Genomic DNA, 14,153 nt, shown 5'->3' on the forward strand with positions numbered 1-14,153 from the left:
TATATTAATTTTTGTTTCGTAATTTTCTTATAGGCGTATCACTTAAAACCCGCATTGGTAACAGCGGGCAGTAAAAACCACATTAACCGGACAAGCGCGATAAAGCACGTCATTTAGATACTGGAATGGATACAAAACGTAAATAAATCTCTCTGCGCAGTAAATAACAGACGCCATAGAACGCGCCTAATAATGAAATGTGGAGGTTGCAGTAGTCGCCATATTAGAATTAGGTATATATTTATGTAGACCGGTGGATATATGAACGTTGTGATTTAGTGATAGTCGGTCTGTTGAACATTCAGGTGAACACCTGAATATCGTATTATGCATTACGGAGAAAGTATGCTCGATAGAGGTAGGTACTTTACATTACACAAATAATTAGGTACCTATGCAAATATAATAGCTTATTTCGATTTCTGAAACCAATTCTATTCTCTTCGTCATCTGCATAACTTTACCTGCCCTGCCATTAAAAAAAATATCCTGAAACGCTTTTTCTATTACCACAGTAGTAAGAGCTAAAATTTCCAAACAAGTTATTGAGGCATATTTTGAGGCACAAACGCTTGTGATAATGTCACGACAAATAGGTATATGGTGTACTAATAAAAACTCGTAATGTAAAAATCCAATAAGGATTATAATTTATTTAAAAAAGATATATACACTTTACAATTGACCAATGCATTGAAGCATCCTACACAGACATTATCATTGGTATAATACATTATATTTATTATATACAATATTTTTACAAATCTCTGAACACTATTTTAATGTCATTTTATGCTTTAAAATTCACAATAAAAGATGATTTCATTAAATGTATAGAAGTTTCAAGTTAAAGGTGGAAATTCATTAACAATTTAAGTACTTATTGCAATTTATTTCAAATGATTCCACAAATGAATCATTATCTTAAACTTACATATTGCTTTTCTCAATACAACTATTATTGTGAACACAAAATGACAATAAAATGAGTTCAATTTGATCAAAACTCAGACTGACACATTTAAAATGAAGTTCAATGCAGATAAAATAAATGCTTTGGACATCATGCTTAAGTGGTAATACAATTACTGTTGAGATTAGGAAGACAAGGCACGTCTTCCAATGTACTGAGAGTTACTTAGTGTATAAATTAGTGATATTATTGGTAGAAGGCGGAAACGTCGTCGTAGGGACCCAACTATGGTTCAAACACTGATACCATTAAAATAAATTGGTAAAGGAGTACTAGAGGTCTTGTCTAGGTACTGCACCAATGGACATCTCAATCTAAGGAATGTATTCTACGACCTAATATTAAAACTAATAAATTTTAGTGTGCCCCATAACAAGATTCGCGTATTTTTTTTTGTCAAGACGATAAGCTTAGCACGAGAATACGAGAAATTTCGTACAAAGTTTTGGGTTCCTATCTTTATTTCATGCGCGTAACTATAAAGCTTTCCCGTCCATGATACCAGCTTTCAACGCATTCACTGGCAACGTCTTTATAGGGCGTAGTTCTTAGCAGATTCCAGAGTTTTACCACTTTGTAGGGAAAACGAACAAAAACCGCACCGAAAGGATTCCCAATACTCAATAAGTTATCGCTATTGTGCGAGGGATAGCAATATAATTACGCACGTGGATGTACGAAATTTAAAGATTCCATTTATATCAAAATAAACTGTACAAGTAGGTCGCAGGATACACCCTTAGAACATTCAGAATGGTACATATTGACGACCACAGAACGCTTAAAATATTAAGTATGGTACCTTAGGATATTAAACAAGAACACATTTTAAGTAAATATTATTGCATGTATCACATTACATTACTTCTCACTGTGTAAGCGTTTTGTTCTGTTGCTTATATCACTATAAAGTGTTAAGGCAAAATATTTGCGGTATACGACGACATAACCGATAACCAGGCATCCGATGTCGATAGAAATCTCTTGAGCGATAACTGGTATTAAAGTACCCACTTTATTGCGCCTTTTTTATTACGGCTTGTTTCCAAGTCCCGTACGTCCGTCAATTTCACGTAACACTAGCTGTAGTTGTTAGTAGAGTTACTATACACGGAATTGGTTAATCTTTTCATGTTTAGCGAAGCACTGTTACCGTTCTTCTCTAGGCCAGCTAAAAAGTCTTCCAATAGTTTCGCTAAAGCCTTTCTTTTGAACCTTAACGATTCGTTTATCACTCCACGTATTAGTTCTTTTTTAACGTCAACACTGCCTTTCAATTGTTTTAATTGTTCAAACAACTTCGCGAAATCTGAAACAAAGTAACACGTATTAGAATAAGAAAAGTAGCTTAATTTATCCATATCTAAAAATATCATAGGAATTTCAGAAAAAAAGGGTCTTAAACTGGGTACAAGATAAGAGTGAGAAATGTCGGGATTCAACGTCGTATCACACGTAGAAAACGTCCTTACCTAACTACAATTAGGTCGAGCGGGACCTTTGCCAGGCATGGCACTACCGGATCAAAGTGATAAAGAAATGATAGCGTAAATGTTCGGACGATTGCGGGTCATTTCTGGAGAATAACTCAACCTGCATAGACGAAATGGCAATCGCTCACCCGAAGCATATTGTAGAGTTTGTTCTCAGTGAGACAAGTGAGGAGTGTCTTTTCAAAAGGGCTTATTTCCATTTTTTCTATTTTTTTAAACTATGAATGCAGTTTTTCTTAGTATAGAAAATTACGCGTTGTTTTGAGATAAAAGTTTAAAAAGTCTCGCATTGATCTTTAAAAAAAAAGATATAATCAAAGTTTAAAACACATTTTGAAAAATGTGTAATGATTATTTATGTGGATAAACCAATGTATGTATTACAACCACATTCATATCAACTAACGTTAATACAAAATCCAAAAATAAAATAAAACTATTTTAAAATAATAACATTTACGCTACAAGGCCACAATAAAAGGGCTTAATTTCCAAAAGTTCGCATCAAAAGTGCTTAATTCTCAAAAACATATGGTAATTAAATATTTATTTAGGTACACATGTTACGTTTGATGTAATCATAGCATTAACGTCAACTTACAATATTACAATTTTGCAAATTAAATATTAATTTCAAAATCAATACTGTGGAATTATGTTTTTCTCGATTTCCCAAAAAAAGATCAAAGTGGAAATAAGCCCTTTTGAAAGGACACTCCTCAAGTGACGTACTCGAAGTGAGCAAGTAAAAATTAATGCTGGTATACTAACCTCTACCAGGCCGACGCACGGCTCGATACACTTCTGATCTGACAGTGAGGTTGTGTTTCCTGATGTCTGCGAGCTCTTTTCGAGTCGGTTGAGCAGGCGCTGGTGGCGGGGATGGTTTTTCCACCTAAAAAACAAACAAAGAAAAATAGATAGAAGTCAATATTTTAACTAGGGAATGCAATCTCGACGAGATTGGGGCCCAAGCGAGATCTCGGGAATTCATGAAACCAATCTCGCGAGATCTCGCCAATTTCGAGATCTCGCGAGATTGGCCGGTTTGTGGGTTTATTCTTGTAAATAATCACAATATAGCAATGAATAAGGATAACAATAATAAGAAAGATTGCTATTATGAAACAAATATTAATCTTGACTATTTTTTTTATGTATTAATTACATTGTTTAACATAAATTATGTACCTCACAACTCACAAACTTATTATATTAATCTATACAAACTTTTTATAAAACTTTGCAGTATAGATTATCATGTAAGAAAATAAAATAAAATTATTCACGAATGAGTAGAAGCGTGCCAAATTCAAATTCATTGCCATGCCAACCGCGAACAGTACACAGTAGAGACTACTTAAAAATTCCGCAACGTATGCCTTTATTGATGAAAGGATAAAAATTCAAAAGTCAAGGTTATCCCTACCATCATTAAATAGACCCACATAAAAATATTAGCTGTCCTCAATTAAGCCCACGGGCCCAGTCCCACGGTAAGCTCAAGAAAGCTTGTGTTGTGGGTACTCAGACAATGGCATACATAATATACAAGTACTTAGATACATAGAGAACATTCATGACTCAGGAACAAATATCGGTGTTCATCACACAAATAAATGCCCTTACCGGGATTCAAATCCTCTCGGATCCGCGATCCGATCCGCGGCGTAGCAATCAGGGTCACTATCCGCTGGGCTAGGCCAGACCGGTCGTCAAAAATATAATAATAACATATTACATTAGTGTGACTATTAAAAAAGGAATAAAAAAATATTTAATACAATAATTAGATTTTTGAGTGTAAAATAGAAATTGTTATTGGTTGCCTAACAAACGATAGCCGTAGTAAGGTTGTTGTAGGCTTCTGCTCTCTCGACATCCAACAAAACTCTGTGCACGAAAATTCGTAAAATAGATGGTTATATATACACAGATACACACAGCCGTAAGTGTAATACCATAAAGGCGAATCACGCAAATAGCCCTGGCTGACACCCTTTGAATTATTTCGAAACAATCTCAATCTGTCATTCGTCATTCCGAACTGAGATAGGTAAATTATTGAGAGAAATAAGAGTTGACGAGTTCAGTTAAATGATATAGTTCATATAAATCACTTATAACTTGCGAACGAAATATGTCTAGTCATTTCGCGAGCTTCGAATAAGACGTTTTATGCTTGAGTTCAATCTCGTTGATCTCGCGAGATCTCGTCGATTTTTCGGCCGAGATCAATCTCGCTAAAAATGACCGAGATCTCGTACAAAAGAGATCTCGCGAGAACGAGATTGCATTCCCTAATTTTAACGTATTTACGATATAAGTGAGACGAAACTTTGCTACAGCATAATTTATACAGAATAAGAATTAAATCGCACTTTTTTTGCTTTCATGGTGTTGGTGGTTCTTGGTATTAACTATAGGACTAACGGTTGTTTCCAGATATCCTTGAATTCTTTGCATTGATTCAATAAAGCGCTTTAGCGCAAATCCCATTAGCACATTGCATTATCCTATTTCAATGAGATAATTTGTTCAAAAGTTACACTTTTAAAACTTTTATTTAATGTTATAATGCGAATTTTAGTAAATAGCATAATTATAATATTTCAAGATGCAAACAATTATGAAAAAAAAAATGCTAAGTCATAATTAAATAAGTCATAAAACTGAGGAATCTTCAGTCTAAATAACAAGACACAAGAAGGCTGCAGACTGTACTCGAGCAGACGTGGTGTGACAAATTAACAGTAAATCGAGGAAAATATTGCCTAGAACGCGGCTTGACGGTCCGAGTTGCATGTAGGGAAATTGTTTCGCGGGGTATTTCGTACCGTGTTACTCCTAATGGCGGTGGATTCCTATCAATGTCCTTAGCAGAGGCACGTCAATACACGGACCGATTTGTTTCGCGCGGCAACATCCTCGCGAGGTATCTTCCGTGTAGATCCTGTATTGGATGATTCTTAACTTCCGTTTCGACTGTTTCCTCGGTCGGGCCAGCGTGTCAGTGCCAGAAGCGATGCCCGGTATGATGGCGTTGATCTCCAGCTCCTGAGAGTCGTGTAAAGGCGCTGGTGCGACCACGGGTGCCGCCTCAGGTGAGCACATCAGCTTGCTACTATCCTTTCCCGAGGCCCGTTACACAGACCGAGTTGTTACGCGTGGCTATAACTTCGCGGGGTGTCATAATCTTTATGAATCCTATATTAATGGATGCTTACCTTCCGTTTCGGCCGTTTCCTAGGTCGAGCCAGCGTGTCAGTGCCAGAAGCGATGCCCTGTATGATGGCGTTGATCTGCAGCTCCTGAGAGTCGTGTAAGGACGCTGGTGCGACCACGGGTGCCGCCTCAGGTGAGCACATCAGCTTGCTACTATCCTTTCCCGAGGCCCGTTACACGGACCGAGTTGTTACGCGTGGTAATAACTTCGCGGGGTGTCATATTCTTATCAATCCTATATTGGTGGATCCCTTACCTTCCGTTTCGGCCGTTTCCTAGGTCGAGCCAGCGTATCGGTGCCGGAAGCGATGCCCTGTATGATGGCGTTGATCTGCAGCTCCTGAGAGTCGTGTAAGGGCGCTGGTGCGACCACGGGTGGCGCCTCGGGCGATGGCGAGCGCGGTAGCTTGCCGCCCATCGTTGTGTATGCATCTGTGGATACATTATACAGTCAATGTTTTACTTTTTAAATACACATGTTAGTCTAGTTCCAGTTACTTAGCTAAGGATCGTTTTAAAACATAAATTCTACAATAAATTGAAATAGATATCATACACGAAAGAAAAAACGACAAGGGCCACTGGTGGCCGAGCTGGGAATCGAACCCGGGTCTTCAGCTTACGCAGCTAACGTCATTACCACTAGACCACCCGCCCGCCGTGGTACCCGACGATATTTCTCTAGTGTACGTTATCTCTGATAAAGCTAGGCGCCTTTTCAATAAAATAATTTGATTAGTTGTAAATTCTACTATGTTTGATTCTTTAACGCCGCACACTATAGGCGTACATCACACGTGCGTCATCGTTTACCTTCCGCATTGCATGTTGAATTATTAAACCATAGCCACGCGCGTTTGTTGATATCTTTAGCGGTCAAAGGTATTTTTTGCTAGATAATTATTAATCTGTACGTATGTACAGGATAGAAGATGAAATTAATTTTATCAGTTGTACAGCATATTCAAAGATAGATAAATAACTTGTAGTTAGCGGCTTCGATCATAATGACTCTTAAATACCGGTTTTTAATGTATAATAATTAGCAAGGTTAACTAACCGAAGCAAACATGCATTAAAAATGTACTTCTCAAATCTCACACAAAGATCAGACAGGTCATACGAAACGTTGAACCGTCATTTATAAATTCATAAATATGCAAATGTGAAGTCGCACAAATGAGGTCACGAGTTGATTTTAAAAATGCTGTCAAATAAAGAGTCATCCTGTTTACAGGGTGTCCACTACTAAACCCAAAAAAAAATCCCTGACTTTTCCCTGACTTTCCATGACCATTTAAGAAAATTTCCCTGACCAAATTTTCATTCTTTGATGACATTTTACCACTTTTGCTTAGGGTTGCAAAAAACGTTTTTTTTTAGTCTTGAAAAAAAACCTGAAAAAAAAGCTGTTTTTTTAGGGTTCCGTACCTCAAAAAGGACAAACGGAAGCCTTATAGGATCACTCGTGCGTCTGTCTGTCCGTCTATCACAGCCAATTTTTTTCTAGGATATGTTTGATTTGTAAGTACGAAATATTAAAATTTGCAAGGCAGTTCATACTTTTGTACCTACGGTTTTTTTACCTTTATGTTAGCTATTAAACTTTAATTTCTGGTTTTATAAAACTAACAGTAACGAAATCTGTAGTTGGTAGTTATCGCCATTTACTTTAGGCTATACCAGAGCGAGTTTGAGTTTCGGCGCCTTTGGATAGTTTGGATGGATACACCACGACAGAAAAAAATATCGCGAGCGCAGCGAGCGCGAAATTTTTTCCCCTTTTATACGTCCCGGGGCTGATAGTAGTTATTATGTACATAACATAGCAAACAAAATGGAGTACCTAGTCTATCAGAGCAGAGTCAGGAAAGCAGGCTTGAAATGAAAACGAGATTCCGAGCGTAGTGAGCGCGAAGTATTGACTAAGTAACTAAAATACATGACCTAAGTCGAAATAGCAAACGCGAGCGAAGCGAGCGTGAAATTGCATTTCCAAGTGCTTTGAAGTACTCTCATCGTAACGCTCCTATGCTCCTTTGACTCATTTTATCAATAAAATTGCACCTCTATGTGACGTATTGCGCCATTGGCTTTATGAGGAACTCCGCTTTGGATTGTCGGACAGATACTTAGAATTTGGACAGCGACGTAACTTTGTCTTTGTCGTTTTCACGTCGCCCTAGCAAAAGCACCTACCTTATGAATGTTGTACATGGTGATATTGTGGTGCAACTTTCCAGTTCATCTAAATCACAATAACTGAATTTATTCCCGACCCCCCCTCGCCATTTCGGAATATGTGGGTGGGGCACGCAATGTAAAGAAAAAAACCTGGATTTTTCAGCATCTACGATTTTGGGCCGTCTATTCCGGCTAAATTAAGGACAGCTAGAGCATGAAGATGAGGGATCATTAGCAATCACTGGGATGGAGGCCAGGTACTATACTTGTCATAAAAAGTCTAAAGAGACAATTCTAAGTTGCCTTAAAATTACTACCGGGAATCCATCTTTGCTGTCATGGATGTGGCCAACCCAAGAAATCATATTATTATTTCAATACTTTTAGATTTTTTTTCTTGGTGCCAAATTTTTCCCTGACCTCCAAATCATTTCCCTGACTTTCCCTGACTTTCCATGACCACTATGAGCTTCCCTGACTTTTCCCTGACTTTCCAGAAAGTGGACACCCTGTGTTTAACTAAATGTGAATTTCTTGATACGTGCCGGTGGTTACGTACATCTGATACATCAGAGCGGCAGGGACGCGCAAAAATATCTGAACATGCCTTAAGTAATCGCCTTGTTAATAGAGGCGTGTGGATATTTATGATCACCTTGGCCGGTCCGATATATCTGATGGCGACTGTACACGACGCTCGTACGTAGATACTAACAACAACACTCTTAGCTAACCATCGGTAGACTATGTCTTTGTAATAAGGAAAAAATAAGGATTACAAATGTACAGCTAACAGTATCGTCGATGGTACGTGCGCGGCATATTAATTAGCAACTTACAACTAACTTTCTTAATTCCTTAGTTTCTTATATTTACTTTCCTTCCTTTGGTATGACAATTATACAGACCTTAGGGAGTATATCTATCAAACCGGTACAGTTAGTATCGAATAACAGGCAACACAACTTTATTCTTGTGATAACGAAGGTATCTTACGATGTGTCAGTCGTTTCGGTTGACACAGTATATTAGTCGCCGCTGATTGTTCACAATCAGCATCTAATCACACTGAAGTGTGTTGTAGGTAATAAAGTTGCATAAAGTGCTCACCTCCGTTGAGGAAGGGTTTGACGACAGGCGGCAGGTTGGGCGGCGCCACGGGCACCGCGGGCGCGGCGACGGCGGGCGCGGGCGCGGGCTGCGGCGCGGGCGCCAGCGGCGGCTCGCTGGGCGCCACCGGCGCGCCCGGCCCTCCCGGCTCCAGGTGAGGAGGCTCCTGCGAGTAGAAGCGGGAATTTTAATTAGATATACGCATTTTACAGTATAATAAGGCAGCGCGCTGATTGCATGCGGTAAATTGACTAATTATAAACGGCTTAGAGCATGCTGAGGATTTTGTGCGTTCAATTTTCGGGCCGTGAGGGTTACAATTTTGAGTTACATTTTTAAATTCATACATACATATTTTATATGAATCGATATGAAAAATATCCTCTTAGTTACAGAAAATTCGCTTTTGAATAGACAGGTAATACCTTACACAGTGAGGTATGTTAGTGTATAAAAATGTATGTTACACATTTAGCCAGTAGCGTCGCAAGATAATTACTTCGTCCGACAAATGGACAATTTAAACGTTACAACTAGGGAACAAATCAAATTATTTTTATTGAATATTTTTTGATTTGTTCTTTTTTTATTTGTTCTTTTTTCAAGTAGTCACACTACTATATATAAATTATAAACTGAAATAGATATCATACACGAAAGAAAAAACGGCAAGGCCCACTGGTGGCCGAGCCGGGAATCGAACCTGGGTCTTCAGCTTACGCGGCTAAGCTGCAGACCCGGCTAAGCCGCGTAAGCTGAAGACTCGGGTTCGATTCCCGGCTCGGCCACTAGTGGGCCTTGCCGTTTTTTCTTTCGTGTATGATATCTATTTCAGTTTATAATTTAAACGTTCCCCAGTCGAGGCAACGGCACGTTTATATTGGGTATTTGTCGCGTGAAGATATCGCCCCACATCTCGTTTTATGATTAAGGGAATTTTTATATCACTAGCTGGTATATGTGTGTATTGTCATACCTCAGGCGGACGTCCGGAGGGCAGGTCGGCGGGCACGGGCGCCAGCGGCGAGGCGGGCCGCCGCACCGGCTCGGGTGCGGGCGCGGGGGAGGCGGGCGGCGTGGGCGCGGGGGCCGGGGGCGGGGAGGGGCACGGCGAGGGACACGGGGAGAGGCAGTCGGAGGGGCGGCGCGCGGTGAAGTGCGCGGGGAGCGGGCCGGCCTTGCGCTTGGGCGGCGCGGCGCGCGGGGGCTCGGCGCGCGCGCTTGCCCGCGCCGCCCCCGCCGCCGCCGCCGCCGCGCACGCCGCCCAGCCCGTCGATGTCCGCCTCGTCCACCATCATGCGCTGCAACGACGTATGTACAAGTTAAACACTCGTCAAACGAGACGCATTAAAAAAAAAACAAGAATATTCGGAAAAAAATTTATTTATATAGTCCTCAAAAGACATCGCTTCCGATATCATATTCGAATTATATGTAGGCAGGCATACAGACCTATGAATCATATTTCTATGACATAGAAAGATTCAGGTTCAGATAAAATGTGTCAATGAAGAATCACATACCTTGTCTATCTTGAATGGATTTCCGAACATATGTTGTCGCACGGGCTGCGTTTCGATCTCCCTGAGTTGAGGCGTCATCCGCTTGAGATACTCCTGGTAGTTCCCCATCTGAGCGACCGGCATTGAATGTAAACTGTCTTCGTCTACCAGCCGCGTGTGCGCCAGCGATGGCTGCAGGAAGTTGGCGCGCATCCGGACCACCTGTAAGTATAATGTACTGTAGTGGGTTGGAAGTGTAACGGGTCATAAGTCAGGTCCACATAGGGCGAGCAGCGTCACGAAGCCAACAGCCAATGTAGATATGGCTCGGCTGAGGCAGCACGCGCGTCTTTGTCGAGCGAGCAATCTACCTCGGCTGAAACAGGTGAAGGATAATGCCTCGCGAGGCTGCCTGCTCTTTGTGAACTTATCTGAATAAGGACCAGAACAAGAACCAGACCTTTCAACGTCACTGCACACTCATTTTGTGTATGTATTATCTGTGTAAGATGTGAAATAAATTGTATAGACTTTTTATTCGAATATTACTTGAGGTGTAAACTAAACCTAGCCCACACAACTTTTAACGGAAATAATTCTTGGCTCCGCCTGTAAAGAACATCCGAAAATAGAAGAACCATTTTTGACCAATGTGAAATGAAGACCTTGGCTATCGCTCGGTCAATACATTTCAAGTACATTACAATTTAATGCTTAAAACAAAAAGGTCGGTTGATCAGAATGATGGCCTTGGCGACATGTTTACGAAAGCAGGATGGATCGATAGCGCACGCACTCAAATGTCACTTGCGCACACGTTTATCTACCGAGCAAGTAGTGTAATATTTTAAGTAGCGTATTATGTACAATCGTTTTTATGACCACCTTACTATGAAGTGAAGAACATGTAATCATAACAATAGACAAAAACCCTTGCCCATTCTATTTGAAGCAACAGAATAAACATTGAAGGAGTTCCCAATTTAGCCTTTTATTTTTGTTGAGCCTTAATAATTCGACTGACCCTGATATATCAGAGTTCTGACGTAGGCCTAAAACGAAGCCGCCGTACTTATTGAGCAAGTCGCAAAACACCAAGAAATTTCTTATTTGATTTGTTCTTGCGACGCTTAATTTCAGACGCCACGTAAATGGACAATATGAACATAACTGAAATAAATGTCACATACAAAGAAAAAGTGACCAAGGCCTCCAAGTACTAGCTTTGAACACTTGGAGGCCTTGGTCACTTTTTCTTTGTATATGACATTTATTTCAGTTTATTTTTAAAATAGTAGTGTGTCTACTAAAAATACAAATTATGTTCTATGAGGATAAATTAATTTTTTCTAAGAATATGGACATCCAACAGATCAAGCTCCGCTCCACTGTATATCGAGAGGGTTTCTATGAGTTTTGTTCCGTCAACGCGATAGGCCTACTACGAAACCGGAGAACTCATTGAACACCAGTTGAGCTGCTCGCGTAGCGCCGAGAACGTTTGGAGACTTATATGTAGCTCATTAGACCCTTTGTTAATGTACATACCTGATCCAACAGATCCCTCCGTTGTATATCGAACGGGTTTCTATAGGTGTGCGGTGCGCCTGATGCTTGTTCCATCCACGCGATAGGCCTACTGCGAAATGCCAGAATTCGTTCTGCCGATTGCGTAGTGCCGAGAACTGTTTCTGGAGGCTCATATACCTCATTATACCCTTGTATTGTACATACCTGATCCAATAGATCCCTCCGCGGTATATCGAAGGGGTTTCTATAGGTGTGCGCCTGATTCTTGTTCCGGCCACGCGATAGGCCAACCACAAAGCCCCCGAATTCATTGAGCTGGTCGCGGAGGGCCGAGAATTTGTCTTGGAGGCAGGGATGCGTCGTCAGGTCCTTCTTGAGCGGGGATCGCGGCATCACGCGAACGCTTTCGGCCACCTGTAAATATCAAGCATTATGTATTGTTACCGTTAAAGATTTAGGGTTCCTTACACCATCCACACTTGACCATTATGAAACTTCTTTTTAATGTTTTAACAGTGACATAGTATGTTGCAACTTGCTAACTGACCGTTACTGGGCTCATTGTTGTATGCATTAGAATAGTAGTAGTAGTAAACTCTTTATTGTACAATTAATAACAAAAACACAGTAATTACAGTAAAGAACAGTACAAAGGCGAACTTATCCCTTTGCTTTTTCTTTTACAGTGCAGTGCCGGGCAGTCTCTTTCTAAATTAAGAGTCAGACTGATCGATTTATGTTGACAAAGGGATTCTAAAGTAAATAGCTTTTAATAAATTATTTGAAAACAAAACTTACCTTTTGACTATTATTCGAAGAAGCCTTATTAATGACATCCGCACACAGCTTCTCAAATTCAATTTTAGCTTGGTTTTTCAGTCTTTTGAGGTAATTCAGTACGGAGAAGCTAAGAGAGTTATCCTGCGTGTCAGGGATGAGACTTTGGACCAGCGGCGCCGATGCACCCATCTTCGCCAACGCTCTTCGTAGTGGCTGAAACATAAAACGAATGTATGAAAAAAAAATCATTTTGATTATATTTTTAGGAACAGTAATATTAAAATTGAAATTTTACGCGGGTTTGAAAAGCAAAACACTAGTGAAAAACTAGTTTTATTTAAACGGGTAATAAAAATAAACAAGATTAAGAGATGATAGCATTATTAATTATTAGCCTCATCTTTTATTTACTAACTTAATAGTGAAAAATTCACATGACTACATTTATTGCGCCCATAGTATTTTTTACCGCTCTACAACATTATCAAATAGCAATAACAGCATTATCAAAATGGAGGGCTTCAAAAAGTGGGTTTATGTACTAATGGGTTAAGACGCATGACGACCACCTTTTATTACAAAACAGAAACAACTTACCGTGACATAATACGAAGGCATCCTATCTAGATACTGCTGGAAAGCCAACTTCCACTCCGGGGTGGGCTTACACCGATGCACCTTAAACAGATCATCAAGCAGCGGCAGCAGCACCGGGTAGTTATATGGGAGCACAAACAAATTCACACACGTGAGATTCGTTGACGCCTTCAGGTAGCCAAACGGGTGGGTCACTTCGGAGTTCTTGCAACCACTGTTTGCTACGAACACCTGAAATTTGTTACATAAACGTTAGTAAAATGCACATTGTAGAATAATTACTGAAGTATTATAATGTAATTGATGAAGTAAATAGAAAAGCAAAATGTAAATATAATAACTACTCTTACTTTAAACTAGACAATATTACGACATATATAAGACGACTTTAAAAGCGCTATGAATTAGTAAATCCACTGATAAAACAGAGTGATAAACTCTCAAAAATAGTTTGACTAAAATGCTGATTCTAAAATAGTTAACATACCACATGTCATCTAAATCTTTACAAACAAAGATATATGAAGTAAGGTTCCTTTTCTGATGATTATGCCAAAGAACCACAAAGCTTTTACCTACTAAACCTTTAAGTACATTTTCTGGACTGCCTTAGGTCGTTAGTTAGACATTCAATAATACCTGGGTACCCTGTTTAAAGCTTGGGACGTTATTAGGCGTAGTTTATAACCTAAATGAGTCAACAATATGTGAACTCCGTTACAATAACCTCATGATAACGTCAACAAAACGAAAATAAAA

General features: G+C 39.8%; 1 protein-coding gene across 1 annotated transcript in view; it reads right to left on the reverse strand.

Annotated features, from left to right (window-relative positions):
* Positions 1 to 625: 625 nt before the first annotated feature.
* The window catches only part of LOC125225542 (integrator complex subunit 6), a 29,684-nt gene continuing 16,156 nt past the window's right edge, over positions 626 to 14,153 (reverse strand). Inside the window, 10 exon segments of the mRNA XM_048129302.1 lie at positions 626 to 2,282; positions 3,238 to 3,361; positions 5,948 to 6,123; positions 8,986 to 9,151; positions 9,962 to 10,198; positions 10,200 to 10,286; positions 10,509 to 10,709; positions 12,222 to 12,431; positions 12,816 to 13,010; positions 13,395 to 13,625. Of these exon segments, the coding sequence (XP_047985259.1) occupies positions 2,053 to 2,282; positions 3,238 to 3,361; positions 5,948 to 6,123; positions 8,986 to 9,151; positions 9,962 to 10,198; positions 10,200 to 10,286; positions 10,509 to 10,709; positions 12,222 to 12,431; positions 12,816 to 13,010; positions 13,395 to 13,625 (1,857 nt within the window). The 3' untranslated portion in view covers positions 626 to 2,052.

The sequence above is a fragment of the Leguminivora glycinivorella genome, chromosome 4, assembly GCF_023078275.1.
Source record: "Leguminivora glycinivorella isolate SPB_JAAS2020 chromosome 4, LegGlyc_1.1, whole genome shotgun sequence".
Lineage (NCBI taxonomy): Eukaryota > Metazoa > Arthropoda > Insecta > Lepidoptera > Tortricidae > Leguminivora > Leguminivora glycinivorella.